Below are 21,886 nucleotides of genomic sequence, written 5' to 3'. Positions count from 1 at the left end.
TATACTTGCGCCAACCAAGTTTAATAGAGGACATATTTTACTTGTTGGGGCCTAATATGAGGCTTCAAGTAAATACGTCGCAAAAGTCACCATGGCTATTAATCAGTTCCTACCTGTGCCTGTAGAACTCTACTCTACTCTACTCAATAGTGTAGGACTCGATGTGACCAAGGAGGTTATATCACAAGGCCTTGTGATATAACCTCCTTGATGTGACTTTTCTTTTGTAAAAACAATAAACGTTCATATGAAACGTTAACTCAATGTTAATGCAAGGAGGTAAAAACCTCCTTGGTTAATGTTAACGTTACATGCAAGAAACTTTACAAATAGGAAACTTTTTGGTCTAACGGTTATAGCTCATTTTGTGAATAGCCTCTGAGCTCCCTGAATCTCTAAATTTCTTCCCAAATGAACAAGTGTGAATTGCACGAACCAAAGAGGTCGTAATATACTACCTAATGCTATGTATGAATATGATATGTGTTTTTGAAAATATTTTTTTGTTTGGCAGTTTGTTTGTTTGTATTGCATTGTATGACAACAATTTTCACGTAACCATCTGCAACCATTTGTGCCTAACCAATTATGCGTAGGTCTCTAAGTACTCAACTGGCTTTAGCGGTATTTTGAAGTAGGTAATTTGAAACCTTGCCAACTGGAGTGCATGACTGTCTTCAGTGCATGTAGAACTCTTGACCTGGAACCTAAACACAGCCAAACCTGCGTGACATAGCAAAGTGCTTTTGTTAAAAATGCTGGTGTGCCGAAGGGCAGTTGTACCGGCTATCTTGACTTGATACAGATACATAAATTCTAAAGGCTTTTCAGTTGCTGGGAGAAATAATCAAAGGAATGGTTTGTATTCGAGTTAGTAGTAGTAGTCCACTGTGTTCTGCAGCTTCTTCTGCTGCTGCAGTGGTCTGAACACCCTGCAGCTGCATTCAGTACGATTCCTTCAAGTCTCTTCACTTTGTCCTGTTCATTACGAGCTTCCTGAAGCTTCAGGACTTGTAATGTTCTTTGCCATGTGCATATGTTTGGATTATGGTAGAAGCAAAAAGAATATAAGGTATATGTATTTAAGAACTAAGCAGAGTCAATAACTGGAATATACATGTAGGTGCCGAATTTCAAAAGGCATTTTTTTTTAACGAAAAACTAAATCGACTTTTTAATTTGAAAATGATTCCACTGCTACTGCTGAGTCCCATTGTTTAAGGAATTACAATTAGGTTAATTGAAGATACATTATATATACCGGTAGTTGCCAATTCTTTGTCTAATATTGCTAGTAGTACAAAATCTTATATTGGTTAGAATTTATGCTTAAACTTAAGTTAAAGATTGAAACATTTATTGATAATGCCTCTTTTTTACAACAACTAATTAGTCCAAGTACACTGCTAAAAACCTTTGTTACATGTGACCAAGTCAAGTGCCTGACGCATTTGTTCAGACCTCACTAAGAAAGCCCCAAATCTGTGGCCTTGAGCAGCTAGGAGGTGCTAGCGGACACATAATTGAGAGGTCACAGATATGGCTCCTGGCATTCCTCGCTACTAGTAGATGTTGTGCCCTTGGGAAAGTCACTTTATTGATATTGTTGATCTTATGCTTACATCAGCAGATTATTCCATCCAGAGAACGCAGATGATCCACAATGCTCTCTAGAACTTTGTATGGACTGGAGAAGAAGACAGACATGCCGTTATTTGTAAGTTTGGGATATCACAAGTTTATTATTTTCTATAGTGCCACAGATAATAGACCTATTGTATTCATAATTTGTAATATGAGCTTAATTTTGGACAAATGTGACAATGTGGTTGCTTCTATCTTTTCGAAAATGTTGCTATTTTACCTCAAGAGCTTTGAAATTCATTATTTCATTAATGAGAGCTCCTTGGGTTGACTGAACAAATAATATTGATTAGTAAAAGGCTGATTTTTGTGTGTATCATTGACATTCTCCCATCACAATTGAAATACAGAAATAAATAAAAGAATAAATTGTGCTAGAAAGGAAGTGTATATTGTATAGGCCACTATCACTCTGCATAGGAGAATGTATGGTCCTAGAATTTAAACATAGTGTTGCATGTTATAGGCACAGTGAAGCATCCATCAAGTTAATCTCCATCTTTTGTTGTTTTTGCTGCAGACAAGGCCCAGTAATGTCCCAGTACCTCCCCTGAGCCGTGTGACAGGAGGTAAGATATCGGTGATCAACATCGTTGCGGTGGTGCTGTTCTTCGGCATCTGTCTGACGGCGCTGAACGTGTACGAGCTGCGCCGCATGCAGAACGACCACATGAGCCTACATCGGGACTGGCCAGCCGCAGAGGGCAGAACTGACAAAGGAGTCAAGGACAGACCAATAGCTGTCATCCGAGGGAAAAGGGTACTGTGATGTCTTTTCAGCCAACTCAACGTTTATAAATCATGGCCGTGTTCAGATAATACATGTACCTTTAATAGCTATATTATTCTGAATGTATTTTGATCAACATTTCAAAGAAAGATTAGAAAGAATATGGTAACAGATGTCTTTTTGTTTGGAAAATTTGTTACCAAGAACATTCTCAATAAATAATAAATACTTAGGCTGGAGTCCAGCCTTGTTTGCTTTGTTTCGCTTCTGAAAGTGTTGGCTAGTATGTAGTAGCGACCTTCGGGAGCGGAACAAAGCAAACAAGGCTGGATTCCAGGCTACTCAACAAACTTCTAGGTTACAAAAACATGAGCTAGATGTACATTTGTACATCATCACCACGTAATTATTTCTTTCTCCTCAGCTTGAGTCTGGGTACCTGAACCATGTGTTTGCTGTGTTCAAGAGGATTGGGTATGAGCGAGGGTTACCTGAGTCCAGCTGGGACGTCATGTGGTCACACGACTACCCCTTTGCAGACCCCAAACTCACCCCTTATCTTAGGAACATGAAACCTCATCAGAAGGTAACGATGTTGTGTCTTGTGTTTTGTCTCTTTCTGTATTTCAATCTTCTTTCTTTCCCTCCTATCTTTTGATTATGTTTTTCTGGTGACATAGAGAGCAGAATACAATGATATGGGATTAATCAACATATTAGATGTACAATGTAGAATGTATATAGAATACAGTGAAAATTACTTGTTTTAATAATTTCATTTCATGTTTACTTGTATTAGCTGGGATCAGGACATGGTTTTATGATTCCAATATTTTAGGACAAATATCTGTACCTATTTTCAATTTTGAAGCCACATGTGGCTTTATGCTCCAAGCAGACGTTTCTGGTTGGGGGTTGTTTTGTTTCTTTTTGTCTGCCTTAATGTGATCCTGGTATGATTCTTTTATAAAGACTGGAATTTCTTTCATTTTTCTCCCTTTAGAGAGAAAGGAAAGAAATTGCAGATGAAAATGAAAGAAATCCCTCTATTGAGGAAAACTATAGTAATCACAACCAGTACTAGGGAAAAATAGAATCATAGAAAAGGTAGCAAACAACAACATAACCCCTGACTGAAACTTCTACATGAAGAGTAATGTGGCTTATGTATGATGTTATTGTTATTCATTTTCAGGTTAATCATTGGCCAGGGAGTGGTTTCATCACCAACAAGATGAGTCTGGCGACCTCTGACATCCACTTCATCCCCAAGGCCTTCAGTCTGCCCCGCAAGAAGGACGAACTCCTGAAACATGTAAAACAACTTTTCACTGTTCGTAAATGTAGCAGAGTGTATTTTACTGTTGAAACCTGATCTGTATATAGAATAGTAATCATGATGATAAACAAGAAGATCATAAAGATGTTATAAATGTTTAACTTATTATTATTGGGTTGGTCAACTACTCTGTCTTTGCAGTCAGGGGCTGAATTGTGAGGAGCTTCCAATAGGCGGGCTAAATTGCAAAGGTCTTGTTTAAACATTTTCCTTAGGCTGAATCAAACCCTGAGAAGATGTGGGTACAAAAGAACAACAACCACCGAGGCATCAGGATCAGACCTCTAGACCGTAAGTGACAGCTGTCATTTCTGTGTTTCACTGTCACGTGTGTGGTGCACTATATATGTGACAAGCTATACGGGGAAATGATGTCTTTGGAAGTACATGACTTTGTGTACTGTTGGAAACATTTACCAAACTGAAACCAGTACTCTCTTCACACAGCAATTATTCATGTGCTATCTCGGATAAGATGCAGAATGTTAGCTTCTCACAAAAGCTGAGTGTGTATTTTCTCCTTCCACAGAACTGGACCTGACAGGAGAAAGTTTTGTGCAGGAGTATGTGGACAAACCATTACTTATTGATGGCAGGTGAGCTGTGGTCATAATTAAGACTTACTCAACAACTACATGTAGCATCAATTGCCAATGTCTTTTTTGTACTGCATACCCAGTAAACTGCCTCATGATCATGGTGTAACACACCAGGTTTATACTGAAGAGTGCAAACTGAACATTAGGACAGATTCATTTGATCCACTCACACCACAATGGATCCATAGCCTTGTTGATGAGTGTATTGGGTTTAATGGCTTTGCCTCCATTTTTTTTATAATATCCTATCTTAAGGGTGTCCCATTGTAGTGGAAGCTACATGTACATACTAATTTACAACTAAGGAAAGTTAGCTTAAGTGCTGTTTAATGCTGTTAAGTGCAGCATTACAAACATGGGTAATGTGTATAGTACACAAATTCTCTTGACTGAACAGTTTAATAAAACAGCCATGTCATGTAACTTCTGTTTTCCATTTCAGGAAGTTTGATATTGGCATCTATACAGTTGTGACCTCCATTGACCCCCTGAGGGTGTACATGTACGAGGAAGAGGTTCTCTTCAGGTAACAAGCAAATTATGATACATGTATATGATGAATGTAGTCAGTCTGTTAAGTGTTCATGCAATGCTCAGTTTTGCTGGCATATTACAAATCATGGTTGTCACTGTCAATTTGTTTCTTAAAGGACCCATCATATTCTAATTGGAATACCTTTTGCCTTCTTCAAGAAGGTTATATTTTTGGAACTGTTGTGTATGTATGTTCGAATCGTAGTATATTGATGAATAGCATAAGTCAAGAAGGACTGTATGGATTGTCGTGATATTTGGTATGTGGGTACTAGAGTAGAAGTGGCTTTTTATTAACTACAGGCCTGGGGCCAGTTTTATTTCTGGGTGGCTCCTTTCAATATACCTGTATTACATGTAACTACTGGTATTACATACTGCAGGTACTGTCCAAAAGACTACCACCCATTTGATCCAAATGATGTGGACAAGTATGTTGTTGGAGATGACTACACTCCAACCTGGAAGGTGAGTAAACTTTCTCCAAGAACTGTTTGAGGCATTTTTGTAGAAAATTATCAGGATAAAAAAGAATATTAATCAATAAACTGAACTATGGTATTCATGTTTACCTTCAAGGAAGGGATACATATTGTTTGGGATATTTTATGTACTTCTTCTCCATACAAATAAGGTAAATGACCAGAGGTTCATGCAGGTTACAACCTAGTACTGTGGTGTTCAATTACATCATGTGGCAAGTGGCAGGATAGAGTAGAAAGGGCTGGCAACATTTACATGTATAATGAATGTGTTAGAATAAGAATAAACAGAGCAGTAGTATATGTATATTGAGCTAGATCATGTGAAGGTAAACACTAACTATATCTATTTTCTTACAAATGTAGCTTGTTAAAAATTAGTTTTCATTTTAGTACAGACAGATTTATAGGATCAAGTTATAAAATATGTACTATGCTTTATTTTTTGTATCTAAAGATGCCATCCCTGAAGGAGACCTATAACAGGTTACAGTACAGTCACAAGGAGACATGGAACTACTACGTCAGGTCTATAGGTGAGTACACTTTCTCCAAAAAATATTTTGTTCACTAAGCATCCAGTACTCTGAATTACTTGTGACATTTATCATCTTGGATGCATGAATACATATTATGCAGATTAGAAATAGCCATTAACATATGATAATAACCCTATCTGTATATGTCTTCATACAGCCAAACAACAGGTCAAATAGATCAAAACGTTCATTTGAGACATTGTTCTATTGTGTTATATGTTAATATTTTCATAGGTAAAGACCCTTCCACTGTGTGGAGAGATGTGAAGGCTTCACTAAGGGAGGTTGTTCTGGCCAAGGAACCCCAACTTGTGGATGCCCTGCACAGCAAGTACAAGTCTGTCAGGTAAGAATTGTTCACATGTTTATGTACATAATTTAATCTGCATGATACAAGCAGATTTTCAATCACTTTGATAGGCTCTGACTGAAAGAAAATGTTTTGATCCCTGCCAACATGCACTCTTTCTTGTGTTTCAGGAACTTTTTTGAGATGGTTCGTTTTGACTTTGTTATAGATGAGGATTTGAACATCTTCCTAATGGAGGTATGTATTGTGTCAAATGTATGTTTGATATAATATTCTTCGTGAATTAATTTTCACGACACAATTTCTGAAGTTGTCATGGGCTGGTGGTGACTTTGTAGATGCTTGGGTAGGAATGTGAAGATCATGTAACTTTGTAAACACTCTTCAATGTGTTGTCACCCACAGGTGAACATGTCCCCTAATTTGTCGTCAGCTCACACCCCACCTAATAAGGGCATGTATGAACAGGTAAGCAAGATTTTACAATGACCAATACATGACATTTTAAATGTATGGTCTCTATGCTTGATTTATCTATATTTTTTATAAATAAGACTTATTCAGCTGACTAGCTCCCTTCCTGTTTGCACAGATAATATTCAATCTGCTCAGTCTAGTTGGAGTTGCCAGAGCCATTCCTACAAGCCTGGAGGGAAGGTAAAGGACACATTTCTGCATTCAGACTGTTATAGTGCCTAGTGGCACATAGGGCAGCAAGTTTTCTTGCTGTTTCAGTAGCCAGGTAGATTTTTACGAGGAGGGGTTGCTAGGCCTTCCCCTTTGACATGTTCAATGCACCTCCTTGAACACGGGAACCCCAGTCCGAAAGATAGATGCAGCCCCAACCAAGACATGCTCTACCCAGAATTGAACTAGAACAAATTGGAACCATGCAGGAGCTCAAATGTGAGTCTGAGGTACAGGGACATCCCTGCACACTTGTATATAAATGGACACTGGTTCACAGAAGATATAATGTAAGAATGACAATGTCACAAAAATCATAGAAACAGCTGACTCCAATGATGCTTTTACATTTCTTTGTGTTGTATAATTGCTTAGTGTTGCCTTGCTGATTGTTTTTTGTTGCAAAGAGATCAGGGGAATACAACATGTACATTAATTTATGTTTATGAAAGTTAGGTGAACAATATTTTTAAAAAGACAAATCAATCTCTACAACTGGATTCTGTATATTATCCATTTGTAGAGATACATGTACAATTGTGTGTATAGCTATTTTTCTTGTATTGAAAGAGGGAATTATTTGAATGTGTCAACTTCTTAATTTTTGTTGTTGCCCCTGTAGCCCAGAAGACCAGAACGACATGGTAGTGCTTGATCGAGACATCCAGGTTTACTCTGACGTCTGTAACTCTGAAACATGTCGGTCCACAACAAGCTGTACAAACACGGTCAGTCACACAGTCACTCAGGTTTTTTTAAAGCACTTGACATTTTCCCTGAAGAAAAAGCTTGCTGGTACGTACAAGGTCAAGGTAAACCTGACTGTGGACATGAGAAAAGTCACTGCATTCAGTACTCTCTGCAGTGTTATCAAAAAAGAATAGCAGTGATCCATACTGTACTAATATCATAAGAAGGCTTTCCTTGTGCCCCTATCACACAGTCGATGAGCTTTAGCCGGATTTGTTGATCTCTAGATGATCAATGAATAATCACTAAAAACTAATGTATTTTCCACCTCAAAATGTAACAAATGCATAGGATGGGGCTCAGAGACCTGCGAACATTGGCCGATCTCTAAAAGTGGTTCAATGCTTGAGAGATAACCGGGTATAATGCTGCCAAAAGCTGTCACACTCATCAGCCAACCAATTTTCATGCTATGTAATGGTCAATGTACATGTAGATGTCCCAAATGTCCATTTCAGGTTCCTGTTTTTATTCTCAGATATCTCAAATGACAACATTCAGTCTACAGCATCTTTCAAGCTTTCTTCTTCTGTCATTCACTAAGAAACTTTACACATGAACAAGCGTCAATAAGTTCTTAAAGCATGGGGGGAAAGCATCCTTTTCAGTTGAATGTATTTACTATTTTTCTTAAAACTTTAAAGATCTGCAAGTTGTGTGGACACTGTCTGACACCTGACTGGAGAGATCACCTGAAGTCTGCATTTATGGAGCATGTCAGTAGGAGGAACTTCAGGAGAGTCTGCCCTGTACAGATAGTAAGTCAACATTGTCATTGTGGTATTTTGGTACACTTGTTGTCAATACATGCTTTAAAAAACATTACTTTTTAGACCTTACAGATTTGGTTAATTAATTAGATTTGGTACATTGACAAAGGAAGAAAATATAGTATTGCTGCAAAAACACAGACAGACCAAAAGCAATACATCCCTATAAATTAGTAGCCTCTTCCAGGAACTGAAATGTCATCTCTGGTTAATGTCTAGTTCTACCACTTTTGAACTGTGCTTCCTGCCACTCTTGCATGTATTACTAGTACCTTTGTAGTCATCTTTCCAATCACCGGTTTTTGCTGAAACAAACTCACAAACTACACCAAAAACAATAGACTCCGTACCCAGAGACAACAAGGTAACAGCACTTAGGTTTCTACTGACAGTAGGTTTTTTTTATTTTTAGACTCAGGAGGAGGCTGCCCACACCACGGCTCTGAGTGAGTCCGACCTGAGTGAGGCCAACTGGCTCATGGACTACTGGTACAGGGGCAAGTGCCTGCAGGACCCAGCATGGTGTACCTGAGTAATTTTCTCAGTGCTATTTTACTGAGGGGCATACAAATCTGTAAGAAGTATAACAATCATGACCACTTATGAACCATTATTATCTCAGAAAGGCAGTTTAATGGGAATTGTGTACCTCACCCCATGCTTGTGAATGGGAAAATATTGTCATACTTTAATATATTAGTGTATTTCACAGACTGGTATCCAGCCGTAATATAACTCCCGAGTGTCTTCTCTCCTCTTTGCAATTGCGAAGAGGAGAGAAGAGACTCGGGAGCTATATTACGGCTGGATACCAGGCTGACAAATCATTCCACAAAAAATGAAAGGTTAGCTGAATATATGAACGTAAATTTATTCTTCAAAACTTATTCTTTATCGGTATAAATATATGATCTCAGGATAAGATAAGATTTTAGCAAAAGTGCAGTCTGTAGAAATTCACATGACATTTTTGGAATCTGTGCGTAACAAGGAATATCTTGCCATACATTAAGTAACAGTAACAGTATAACAGTAACAGTGTTCTGATCACTGATTGATGAAGTGGAGTAAACAGGGTAAAGTGCTACTGCCTGGAACTTGTCCATTAATGATATAGCAATGTCCATCGGAGCTGACTCAATATAAATGTCTGTGGAATTTTATCAGTGTTGTTGTGTGGAAATGTTGTGACAAACTAGATTGTATATTACACTAGTATGCCTGTTGAGTGTAAAGCTAAGGGCACAACCCGCAGTATGTGCAATTTGTCCGTACGTGGGTTTTTTTTAGGCCACGCCCGCCACGTATTTCTGAAAACGTTCAGGCTGTACAGGGCAGGCTCGTCGGCCGTACTGGTAAGCAGGGGGGGTCAAATCCGCAGCCCAATGGTGCACAAAGTTTTGCCTGCACATTCTGTGGCGTTACTGCGTGCTCCAAAATCCGTCGGATTCCCTACGAGTTTGTACGAAGGCAGTTACCACTTTAACACTGATCCCTAAAGATTGCCCACGTTTAGGCATGAGACAGCACGTATTTGCACGTACGTCGGGTTGTGCCCGTAGCTTAAGGCCTTCTTCTAGTAGTAATACAATCGTAAAACATCGTCTGCAATTGCTGTACCTGGTATGTATGTAAGAGTATGTTTGTTAATTTTTTTCTCTATTGTCTGTCATTTGTTCATTCGGTGGAAACATTCCAGAACTATGCATTATCTTGCCTAGCTGCTGCCAGTAAAAAACAAAAGAAGAGAGAAGCAAAAACAAATACATGTACAATGAAACATACATCCAAGTGATTCAACATATTGTTGACATTTCTGTACTCTCAAAGCTGCTGTGTTCTTAGATATTCAATAATGAAACGAACAAAGGTGCATGAGTAGAAATGAGAAAAAGAAAATGTCACATCTTGGCAAATTAATGAACATGTGTATGGTAGTTTCTGAAAACGAAGACATTCTGTGATGTACATACTTTTAAGTAAAAAATCATGGTATAAAATTGTTAGATTTTTATGGTTTTATATATTGATTGAGTGTGAGTGAGTGAGTGAGTGAGTGAGTGATACTACTGAACTACCCAACAGGATATATATATATATTCCATCTGGTCAACTAGATCACAATGTTTTGAATCTGATTCCCATTTCTGTATATTTGCATAGGGTAAGATATTAAGGAATGTTCAATAAACACATGGCCTGAAAGAATTGTAGTCATTGTGGTCACTACTTTTCAGTCAAATTCCCTTGGAAAATCAGCAGGTAAGTGACAATATGTTGGATGAACTGTGATCAAAGCTGCTGTGTGGGTCAAATCTACGTTCAAAATGTTCAATGAGGACTCTCTTCGTATTTCAACTACTACAAAGAAGTGGGTATCTGATTTTCAGCAGAGTTTAAGTTGGTTGCAAGCCAGTTTTACTTATCTCTCACCTAATCTTACTGATTGTCAAAGGGTTGCCACCTGCACAAAAATATTACAATGATTTGAATTACGGTAGACATTTACAAAAGGCTCTAACCTATGTCCTGAAGTTTGAGTTGTGCACCTTATGTCTGGGTGAGGGAACAAAGTTATTGATAACTCCTTGAATCTAAAGAAATTATAAGCACAATGTTGTACTTAATATGCAATTGTTGAGACTATATTAAAAAAGTATTATTTTTCGCTTTACATCTGTGTGTAGTGTAGTGTAGTGTAGCATTCATGTATTGTAATATGAAGACATGTGAAACGTGTATTAGCTTGGCCTTTGGAGCTGTTGACTCTTGAACTGAACGATAAAAAGACCCAAACCACTCTTCCCAAACACTCCAAAGGTTTCTTCAGCTGCTGGTCAAAGGTGTTGGTGAGTGTTAGAAAAGGTCAACAACTTGATAGCTGCAAGGATAGAAAATTTTTCCCTATTTCTAATGCTTGTATACGATGATACACAAGTTTTTATTCTCACAGCATCAAATCCCAGATCCAAAGGACTATGGATATCATTTTAAGTGTTCGAAAAATTATTTTTTTGCAATGTATAGAGTTTCTTTTTTGAAGGAATTGGTTTCATCAGGAATATTGATTGGTATATAGTGATGTGGTTTGTACCTGTTCAAACCAGTTTGGTTGCTTCGGTCCATTTTTTTGGCAAACTCTGTGAGTTCGATATCTTTTCCAAGATCAGTTGTTGACTGTTAAGGATTTAGTTTCTATCCAATGACCTTCAAACACAGATATACATTCAAACAGTTCAAATAATGACAATACTTCCAAATTTATAAAAATCTAAAATCATGTAGCTTTTACAATGTTGACAAGGTCAGGAAAGTATTTGGCATTGGATACGGATAATTAAATGCACTTGAGTGTTTCATACGACATGACTCACGGGGAAAATCATCAATACACGCAAATTAACAAAATATGATATCTTACATTGAATGCAGAAGAATTTTTGACATGTTACAACTGACAAAGAGTCTTGGTGAGTTTATCGATCCCTGGTCAGTTGTAGAGGCCTCAGCAGTGTTGGTCACACCCCGTGGGTCCTGGGTTAAACCACTAGAAGAGCTCACTGTTTATTCAGACCTCACTTAACTCTCCAAATCCACAGGTTTTACCCCGGAGCAGATCCTGTCTTTAGTTCTTAAGCAGAACTGCCAACTCACCTCCTTCACTCGCCATTTTGCACTGTAAAAACAGGACCGCCGCAGAGCCGCTTACATTTTGGTGGTTATATGGTTGAGTTTCCTTCCAGCCATTCTTTAAACCATCAACATCGCGAAACGTACACAGTAACGATTTCTCCTTCACTGAGCCAGACTTGACTCGATAGTGCCTATATACAGTCTTGGAATTGACTTTTACTTTCGTGGCTGTTACACGTCTGGGAGGCTGAACCTGCCCCCGTCTTCAAGATGAAGATGATTTCTTCTTACGGATGGGAGAAGAAGAACGACATACCGTCAGTTGTAAGTCTCCAATGCGTTATCATCTTGACGTGTGTGTGTGAAGAAATGACTTGGTTTTTGAAGTTTCCTCTAAGTAGTACATAGTGATGTCAGTGCCACATAGGTCGCTATGGTGAGCCTGTTAGAAGTTCGGCGCAATGACGTAGTTTCTCTGCTATTGCAAACAAATGTAACTACGGAAAACGAGCTCTGAGAGGCCGGAGTTCCTATTGAAATAAGTTAAAAGAGACGGAAAGTAAGGCCACAAGAAGTTTCTTTCCGATATCTTGGTCAACAGTCAAGTGATCTTCATTTTTGTAAGATTAGTTTCGACAATTGTTTGTAAGTGCGAGAGTAGCCATTCTGTAGTGTATGAGGTCTTACAAGGCTATCACAGTGACACAAGGCTTGCACCTTCAAGGAATTCAAACTTTTACTTCTAGTAGTCACAGTTAGATACAAAGATGGCCCCCTTCCACCAATATTGACCATGGCTAAGTTCCAATTCGCATTAACCCTACAGCATTGCTATAGCTAAACAGTCCTTATACTAGTACAGTCTGTGTCACGACAAAAATCTGTAAGCCGATTCAGTTTGTTCTGATTGAGTCATAAATTAATACTTAATGCTAGGTTTTGCCCATTCGAACAAGAAAGAGCAATCCAGTTTTCAACATTGCATTCTCGTAGACAAGAGCGGCCTACCAGTCGCCAGGCATTGCCCTGACCCGGATCATCGGCCGCAGGATGATCCGTGTCGTTGCCGTTGTGCTGTTCGTGGGAATCTTTGTCACGGTCCTGAATGTGTACGAGCTGCGCGGCATGCAGGACAGCCGCAGGGACCTGCACCGGGAGTCGTCAGTGGGAGTCAAACAAGAAAAGGGGATTGAGGACGATCCAATTCAACTTGTCCGTGAAAAACGGGTAGGATCATCAGATTGTGGTTTACTCCAGGCGTACATGAACTTCTCTGTGTACTTTGTCGTGTTTTATTTCACTGCGCTAAATCCATTTGTTTAGCATCCCGTAAACATACATAAACCTTAAATGTTGCTTTTGCACATAAAGTATTCTTTGTGTGCTCGTTATGAATGTTTTACGTGTCCATTAAGATCAGATTTCGTCTATGAGTTCCGTAGTTAAGTGTGTCTCGTTATTGTGCAATATGCTATCATTGAGAAGCATTCATTGATATGGTACTAGTAGTATATCAACACAAGTATTAATAAGACACAATGGAAATGTATGAGATGCCGTATAACCAAACACAGGACCTTCACTATCAGGGCGAGGATCAAATGGAAAATGTCGACAGGAAACCCACAGACAACAGCGCTCCTCGCAATAACATCGGAATGGCTGACAAGGGAGCCGTTGCCGTAGCTGCTGAGGATTCCTTACAAGAAACAAATGAGGTATGAGACGTCTAGATGGAGTGGATTACCATCGAATGTGTTGTAGCCATAGATTGTTGTTCAGAAAAATATATGTATGGTAAGAAAAAGTGGTTGAGCTGCAATTTTGCAAAGTAACCTAGATTTTGGTAACAATTCATACTCAGGAATTACAAAACATCTGCCCGCAACAAAGGCAAAGACATGAAGCAAAGAGCCGCGTCTATCAAATTTTCTATAAAAATGTACACTGAAACCGGTAGCATTGTTGTCGGTCTGCTGTTTGTTTGTCTCGGTGTGTGTCCGTAGTCCTAATGGCATGCTGCAGGGTGTAAACTGGAATAGAATACTTGCAGAATTGGAAGTCTGGTTTGGCCCGGGTCAAATATTGCAGTTGGCATAACTTATCGCTAAATCCACGCAGTTATGCTGGGAATTAGCTTGTATGGGGCTCCCACTTAATGCTTGTCACGGCGATGTTCAACCAATTGTATCAAGCCTCTAGATCTTACTTACATTGTACCGATTAATTTATTTGATACTACAGAACAAGTTTGCCAAACTGGCAGATAACTATGAGAACATTGGGCAGAAACAGTCGGACTCACACCATTCTGAGAGGAAAGATGGCGAGCCGATTGAGAAACAACAAGATGAATCTCAACAGGCAGCGCCAGCACTAAAGAAGAGCGAAAATCCAGACGACCCTCGCCAATCGTCAGTGAAAGACGTGCTTGGGATGAACGACAAACAATCACGGAAATCTGCCCCACTCAATCGGAAACAAGCTAAGTTACTAACCAACAAGCGGCTGTCGGAGAAAGGCGCCAAGCATCATGGTAGTGAGCGTCTGCTGGTCCAAAGTCCGACCGTACAGTCTGATCTCCGTCACCCTCCATCGGAACATGTCGGCATTCTCAACCAACCAGCCCAGCAGATGCAGATGGACTCCGACAAGGCTTCAGTAGGTGTTGCCGGCTTGGAAGGCGGTTCGAAGATCCAAAGGTTTCTCCCTCAGTTTGCCCGTAGGACTCTGCAGATGCACGAGGTGCAGAGGCCACGGATGCAGATACAGCCGGTGCAGATGCAGCAGCCGGTGCAGATGCAGCAGCAGGTGCAGATGATGGGGCGAGAGCTGCAGATGCCGCAGGCGCAGGGACAACTGCAGATCTCTGCCAATCCCAACCGATCTCCAGTTCTATGGGTGCATGCAAGTAATGTAAGTGTTAACGATTTATCTCTAAAACAATAGAACCTAGATAGAATCGAATGATGTAGTTTCTAAATTTTAGTACACTTGGCCATATTACAATGGTGGATGACATTACATATCTTTACATATCTAACATTCCTATCTTTCATGGAAGCTCATCCGAATCCATCGGTATTGATCCTGAAGAAGGTGACAGTGGTCGTTGAAAATTTGATCCGTGTATACCTTTGTGTTGGAAGAAAGTTTGGCATTGTTCTATGATCCCTGCCTTTCCTCTAACCCCCTGACAGATCGAGTCAGGATATTTAGATCACGTCTTGGCCGTGTTTAAGAGGATCGGGTACCGGCGGGGTGGTCCTGATGAAGACTGGGACGTCATTTGGTGTCATGAGTACCCTTTCATGGACCCCAAACTGACTCCTCATCTTATCAACATGAAACCTCATCAGAGGGTAACGACTATGAGATTCTTTAGTATGACTTTGTTTTAATGTTTATCTCCAGGGGTGGGAGATGTTTTGCTAAGTTTCTTCTTCCGTTCCAAACATATAAGGTCAATGACCTGGACCAGACATCCGCCACCATGCACACTGGGGATGTAACAAACACCCTGTGGTATTCGATTACTTTATGTAGCAAGAAGCAGGACAGGAGGAGCTGGTCACCATATATATGAATGCGTTTGAGCTGTAGTTTGTTAGGCTACTTCTTGTCCTTTTTAAAGCTAGCTTGGCTGCAGACTCATGCAGGTTCAATACAATTACAGTTTTTTTTTTACCGTACCAAATGTGGACAGGGTTCTGATTTGCAATGTTTAACTTTACTTTGCTTTGATGATAATGGTAATGTTTAACGATACTCTCAACCTTACCAATGACTTTTTTCCCTTTCCATTGTCTTCATTCCACTCCAGATCAACCATTGGCCCGGTGGCGGTTATGTTACCAACAAGATGAGCCTTGCAACGTCAGAAATCCACTTTGTTCCTCAAGCCTTCCGTCTACCACAAGAAAGAGAAGACCTCCTGCGCCATGTAATGCAACCAAGTTGTCATATTACAGTTATAAACTTACTTCTTATCACTACGGTGATGAAGCAAGAAGTAACTCTATAGCTTATTTAGACATTATTTTAAAAAAATGTTTACACCTACATATTGTCGATTCGACGGTTTCGGACAAAAATTACCGTTGCTGATTTTTTGTATCATTGTGGAATCAAATGTTGCAAAAATTGTGAGGTTCTGATATTTAACCATTTCTTCCTTAGGCTAAATCAAATCCCAAGAAGATGTGGGTACAAAAGAACAACAACCACCGAGGCATCAAGATTAGGCCTCTAAATCGTAAGTGCTATACGACTTGACTACGTCTTAGTTTTCATGGTTGGCACTCTACTGTACTGGCATGTACACACAGTTAACTTTGCCATGTTGAGGAAAATCTCTCAATACTTATGATGTTTGTTGGTAAAATGTTTAAAATGCTTCCACCCTCCACAGAACTGACCCTGACAGGAGAAAGTTTTGTACAGGAGTATGTGGAGAACCCATTCCTTATTGATGGCAGGTAAGGAGGTCTAGGCGTCATAATGGTATCATCTTCAACTTACCTGCAAATGTAGCATGTTCCCCAAATGTAAGAAAAATAGATAAAAACTGTAAGTTTGAATTTACACGTAATCTATCTAGCCGAAAAGGTAAGTATAATGTAGGCAAATACATATATTTACCTTCATATGATTTAGCGTAGCAAACTACTACAGTACTACATTGTATTCTTACTGAGACACCTTCATACATATGGTGACCAACCCCTCTAGCTCTATCCTGCCACTTAAGAGCTTTCGGTCTTAGTCATTGGCCTTATTTGTTTGTTAGGAAAAAAAAAAGATGAAAAACGGAGCAAAACCAAGTATGTGAAAGTAAACATAACAAATGTGTTAGCTAGAATGTCTCTAAGATGATGCTTGTGTTTGTATTTTGTTTCCAGAAAGTTTGACATTGGCATCTATACAGTGGTGACCTCTATCAACCCATTGAGGATGTACATGTATGAAGAGGAGGCTCTCTTCAGGTATACATAATGTAACATACAAATGTCCACATATAAATGTAGCTATACATGTACATACTAAACATATGCAGCCATGCATTATGTTCAAGTTGAATTGTCACATTGTTATTGACGTGAATATCGCAGATGAGTGCAATAGCAAAACGTGATCAAATATCGGAACATATTTCCCAGAACACAAGCAAAACTAGTACTAGCACAGTGATTTACCTTAGATATCAATCTACAAGCCGTAAAGGGATGTACTTCTGTTGCATGTTCCAGGTATTGTTCAAAGGAATACCATCCTTTCGACCCATATGATGTTGACAAGTACGTCGTCGATGAAGACTACACTCCAACTTGGGAGGTCGGTTTCTCCAACATTTGAATTGATAGTGTTACCATAACTATATCTCAACGTATCAGCGCGTATCAAACGATAATAACTAATGCTCATGTTGAATGTAAGAAACGTATTTTGATACCGCATTACGTGCCTTTGGAGAGTCATGAAGACTAAATTCATCTCAACATTCTGTTTTGTGTTTAACGTAATGTTAACGTACATTTCTGCTGCCTACAGATGCCGTCTCTGATGGATACCTACAACAGACTACAGTACAGTCACAAGGACACGTGGAACCACTATGTCAGGTCTATAGGTCAGTGCAGTAGAAATACTACTGGATTTGGCCCTGAAAACGCCAGTATCTGAAATCTTCTCATTTCAAATAACAGTTTCCCAGATACATGTAATATACGGTGTTTGTTGTTAACGTCGTTGCATGCATCCGTTTATTTGTGAAGCACCTCTAATGTTTTGTCTTCTGACAGGTAAAGACCCGTCAGGTGTGTGGAGAGACATTAAGACGTCCCTGAGGGAGGTGTACCTGTCGAAGGAACACCTCTTCATAGAGCAACTGCGGAATTACAATTTTAAGTCTTCCAGGTGAGCAACTAAATTTAGATACTTTGTGCTGTCCTTGGTACTGACTAAATGCGCGATGTCAAAGGACGGTCCAAAATGAAAAAAAAACATTGAAAAATATTGACAAGCGCTATGAGAGAATCTTGTATAATGTTGTTAATTTTGTATTTTATGCATTTTTGTAATTTTGTACTTAGTGCGTTTCTGTATTTTATTAAGATACAATCCCATAGACTGGGATTATAGCCTGATATTCTGTTATGTCATGTGACATGCTGTCTGATTTTCTTACGCTGACACTGTGTTTCAGAAACTTTTTTGAGATGGTTCGTTTCGACTTTGTTGTGGATGAGGACCTGAACATTTTCCTCATGGAGGTATCATTATTTATCAAAGTTCTCTGTTTAGTATGTATTCATATATTCAAAGGAATAGCATTCTCTTACGAATAGGCTAGAGGGATACAATGATTTCTTCTGCTTTGAGAGTGATGCAAGCTGCTGTATCATGTTGAATAACGTTATATATTGTATTACTACTTACAGGTGAACATGTCCCCAAACATGGCGTCCGGTCACACCCCACCTAATAAGTTCATGTACGAGCAGGTGAGTTTACTGAGATATAGGCAAAGAAATTAGCAAAACAGAAAAGACTAAAGGTCAAAGTACTACATTGCACATCTTCTGTGGAATATTGGATGCTATCATCCATTCACAATTTTCCATATCTTCGACAATGCATATGTAGAGGGGTCAAAATCATTGTGATGTCGTGTTTGGTTTATTACTGATTTTGCGTCTTAGCGTAATCTGTAAGGACAAGATTCTCGAAAGAGAACGTTAACTAAGATATGGCGACATCAAGCGTTTCTTGTGTAACTGCCCCTTGATACACGTTCTATAGGTATTGTTCAATCTGCTCAACTTGGTCGGTGTAGCCAGATCAATTCCAACAACCTTGGAGGGAAGGTAAGATTCTGAATGGATTTTGATCTTTCTTTCATGTTCGTATGTAATATGTCACATGTGTAGAGTACGTACGAGACCTAAACTACGCACGTTAATTATTTTGTCTGGAATATTGCGAAAAATTGCCTACTGAATATCGACGAACAACGATTTGTTGAAACGTGAGCTTTCTTTTGTTCTGGGTATGGTCAATGAGTTGTTTGTTGAACTTTACTTGACATTCACTGAAAAGGATTTCAACTCAGAAATAAAAATCATGACACAACATTCCCTTGTAGCCCTGACGACCAGAACAAGATGGTGGTGAGTGACCGTGACATTCAGGTGTACCCTGACCTCTGCACCTCCGATACATGCAGGGCCACGACAAGCTGTGTCAACATGGTGAGAGTGCTCACGTTCTTAGACGCGCCATGCTTTGTTCTGTCCGCAAGGCAAATATGGTTGAAATTAGTACCAGTCTTTACCAGCAAACAAAAACTTCGTACTTTGAGTTTGATCAATTTTGGTGACTATTTCATACCCGGTTGGGCATGTTAAAATCTTTGTGAATAGACAAGCCGCCGGCCGTTCTTTAGATACTTGATGAAAATGACCATCACACACAACACACCTCACACAGCGCAAGGCTATGATATCATAAATCGGTAAGATCCTCCCTTGATCAGGCAAACATTGGTCACAGTGGACACCTGTATAGCGAGTCGCTTGTGCGCAATGTCGATGATAAAATAATGTGTTCCTTTTGTCAGTATTGCAAGCTGTGTGAACACTGCCTGACACCTGAATGGAGAGATCACCTGAAGGCTGCATTTATGGAGCATGTCGGTAGGAGGAACTTCAGGAGAGTCTGTCCTGTACCAATGGTCAGTTAATAAACTCTGTCAGTTTTAAAGTGTATTTTAACTCTTGCTGTAGTTGGTAGAATCAAACGCTTTGCCAGTCAAGTGCTTGGTGATTTTATCTGTATGACTTGTATGAATATGTGATCTCTCTGCCTAACGTGGTTATTCAAAGAGATTCTACTTTTATTTCAGACTCAGGGAGAGGCAAACAACTTAAAACCTCCCAGTGAATCAAGTCTGAGTGAGGCCAACTGGTTGATGGACCTCTGGTTTCGGGGCAAGTGCCACAGGGACCCCGCGTGGTGTACATAAACTTTTCAACTGCTTGAAGCCGGAAAACTCATATCTTAAACACATCAAAACATATTCCATTTTCAATCTTTGCTAATAACAAACAGCAGCTTGAATTTCCAAGATTTTACTCAAACATGTAAAAAGGATCCAGTTTGCACGGTTCAAAAGAGACGTCTTACGGCAAGCTGAATATTGCAATGTGCTGCTCCTAGATTGTGCACTGAATGGAAATAGCCGGACCCGTATGTCAGCTTTCCATCCAGCTTATATCCGCTTTTCAATGGTCGCTACCGCATAGAAAAATATTTCAAAGCAGCCACAAAGCTAATAGTTCCTTAGCTTGAACTTCCTTCTTTACTCTGTTTCAATACTGAACTTGTTTCCAGCCCTAGCGCACCGGCCAGGCTTTTCTCGGCACGGTTCAAAAGAGACACATATCGGTTGACTGAGGTACTGCAGTCAGCGGTCTTAGCAAAATTGTTCATTACTCGGCTGTAACGCCTCAAGGTGACGCTAATGATTACACAATCTGAAGACATTGCAAGCAAAAACATCTCAGGGGCTATAGCTAAGAAATGAGTTACATAAAGGTTTACTAATTTTTAGATTGTGGCATTGAATTGACATTTTCCAACCTCGCAAAGGTGAAAAGGGCCGACGTTTGAACTTACTAGACCCCACTTATCCAGATGAAAATGATCGAAAATAGTTCAGCCCAGGATATTCGATCGTTGATCTACAGCTTAACTTACTTTCCTGTGATCGACAACTCCATTTGTTCCTCCTAAAGGCGGCAGTTGTGTTAGTATTATCACCGGTATCACATTGGGTCATAGTTTGCCGAGAGTTGCAATTGCAATACTCAAGTTAGCCGTAAGGTGTCTCTTTTGAACCGTGAACTGTTCGTTTGCAATGCAACTTCACCAATAACATTTCTTCACCTGAATCTTTGCCAGCGGGGAAGCTTTTAACGCCAGAAAATATGATTGGTTGACCTATGGGAGGTTTGCGGATTAAGAACTAGAACTAGAACTAGACTGATTGCATGTTTTACGCTTCTTGATCTCTATGTTAAGTGTTTATCATGTGAAACGCTCTGTTTTTGACGTTTAACGTTACATCTAAAAAAATTCTCAAACGTACTATCACTGTGATTCTTGGGGTGCTTACTTTTTCGGCAGGATCTCTCTTATGATAATAATAATATATAAAAGTCTGGAGACATATTTCTGTTATGATACCTTTTTGACGTTATCAGTTTTAAAATTACCTAAAGCTAGTATCTTTATTAATACTTGGGTAAGAATCATGTTAAAAGTAGCAAAGAAGAGCAAAAACAGAATGTGTTTAACGTTCAGAGTTGGGGAGCTACGAAGTTGATGTGTTCATTAAAATATTCGGATAGTTTAGAAGTAACGTTAACAAAGTCACATATTTCTTATTTCTGTGACGTCTTTGTTTTCTGAAAATTGTAAAAATAAAATCCGTTACAGCCATTACGTTACCTCAGGTGAACAAACAAAAAGTGTCCTTAAATTACATTTATGAAAGTTGTTTATGAAAATGTATTTCAAGTAAATTTAAGAAAAATATTTTTATTGTTCCTATTGTTTGTTATTTACTATTGCAACCGGATACCAATATGTATCTTGTAGTATTAAGACACAGTATGTTTGAATAATATCCATGTTTTATTTCTAGTACATGTACATGTACATGGTGATTTTCATTACTTTTTAAACTTCAGCGGCCTGGCAGTCTTGTTGACACTTCTTTTTGCTCTCTCTGTAAGCATTTGTTGACATCTTTTACTGTCGTCGGTAAAATGGAAGACAGACAAATTACAACTAACTGAGTGACAAAA

The 21,886-nt window shown here is 39.2% G+C and overlaps 3 protein-coding genes across 4 annotated transcripts; all 3 read left to right on the top strand.

The window, feature by feature from the left end:
• Positions 1-1,895: 1,895 nt before the first annotated feature.
• LOC118417006 (probable tubulin polyglutamylase ttll-15) lies at positions 1,896-9,074 on the top strand. The gene is made up of 16 exons (XM_035822371.1): positions 1,896-1,910; positions 2,165-2,404; positions 2,799-2,960; positions 3,570-3,689; positions 3,929-4,004; positions 4,243-4,309; positions 4,755-4,838; positions 5,230-5,314; positions 5,786-5,864; positions 6,102-6,213; positions 6,348-6,414; positions 6,583-6,645; positions 6,770-6,834; positions 7,487-7,592; positions 8,259-8,372; positions 8,797-9,074. The coding sequence occupies exons 1-16, from the start codon at positions 1,896-1,898 to the stop codon at positions 8,914-8,916; spliced, it is 1,575 nt and encodes a 524-aa protein (XP_035678264.1). The 3' UTR covers positions 8,917-9,074.
• Positions 9,075-9,838: 764 nt separating this feature from the next.
• On the top strand, positions 9,839-14,014 carry LOC118430443. 2 transcript variants are annotated; one of them, XM_035841322.1, is made up of 3 exons: positions 9,839-12,341; positions 13,011-13,244; positions 13,607-14,014. In XM_035841322.1, exons 1-3 carry the CDS (start codon positions 12,288-12,290, stop codon positions 13,739-13,741), a joined length of 423 nt encoding a protein of 140 aa, XP_035697215.1. In that variant the 5' UTR covers positions 9,839-12,287; the 3' UTR covers positions 13,742-14,014. The 2 variants fall into 2 exon arrangements, with proteins under 2 accessions (XP_035697215.1, XP_035697206.1); XM_035841313.1 differs by having other exon boundaries at positions 13,592-14,014.
• A 1,830-nt stretch (positions 14,015-15,844) lies between these two features.
• On the top strand, positions 15,845-20,160 carry LOC118424477 (probable tubulin polyglutamylase ttll-15). Its single transcript, XM_035833049.1, has 13 exons — positions 15,845-15,960; positions 16,197-16,272; positions 16,429-16,495; positions 16,919-17,002; positions 17,267-17,351; positions 17,568-17,646; positions 17,819-17,933; positions 18,223-18,289; positions 18,458-18,520; positions 18,819-18,883; positions 19,162-19,267; positions 19,636-19,749; positions 19,921-20,160. The coding sequence occupies exons 1-13, from the start codon at positions 15,880-15,882 to the stop codon at positions 20,038-20,040; spliced, it is 1,122 nt and encodes a 373-aa protein (XP_035688942.1). The 5' UTR covers positions 15,845-15,879; the 3' UTR covers positions 20,041-20,160.
• Positions 20,161-21,886: the final 1,726 nt, after the last annotated feature.

The sequence above is a fragment of the Branchiostoma floridae genome, chromosome 1, assembly GCF_000003815.2.
Source record: "Branchiostoma floridae strain S238N-H82 chromosome 1, Bfl_VNyyK, whole genome shotgun sequence".
NCBI classification, from domain to species: domain Eukaryota; kingdom Metazoa; phylum Chordata; class Leptocardii; order Amphioxiformes; family Branchiostomatidae; genus Branchiostoma; species Branchiostoma floridae.
This window is presented reverse-complemented; position numbering and strand designations above follow the sequence as displayed.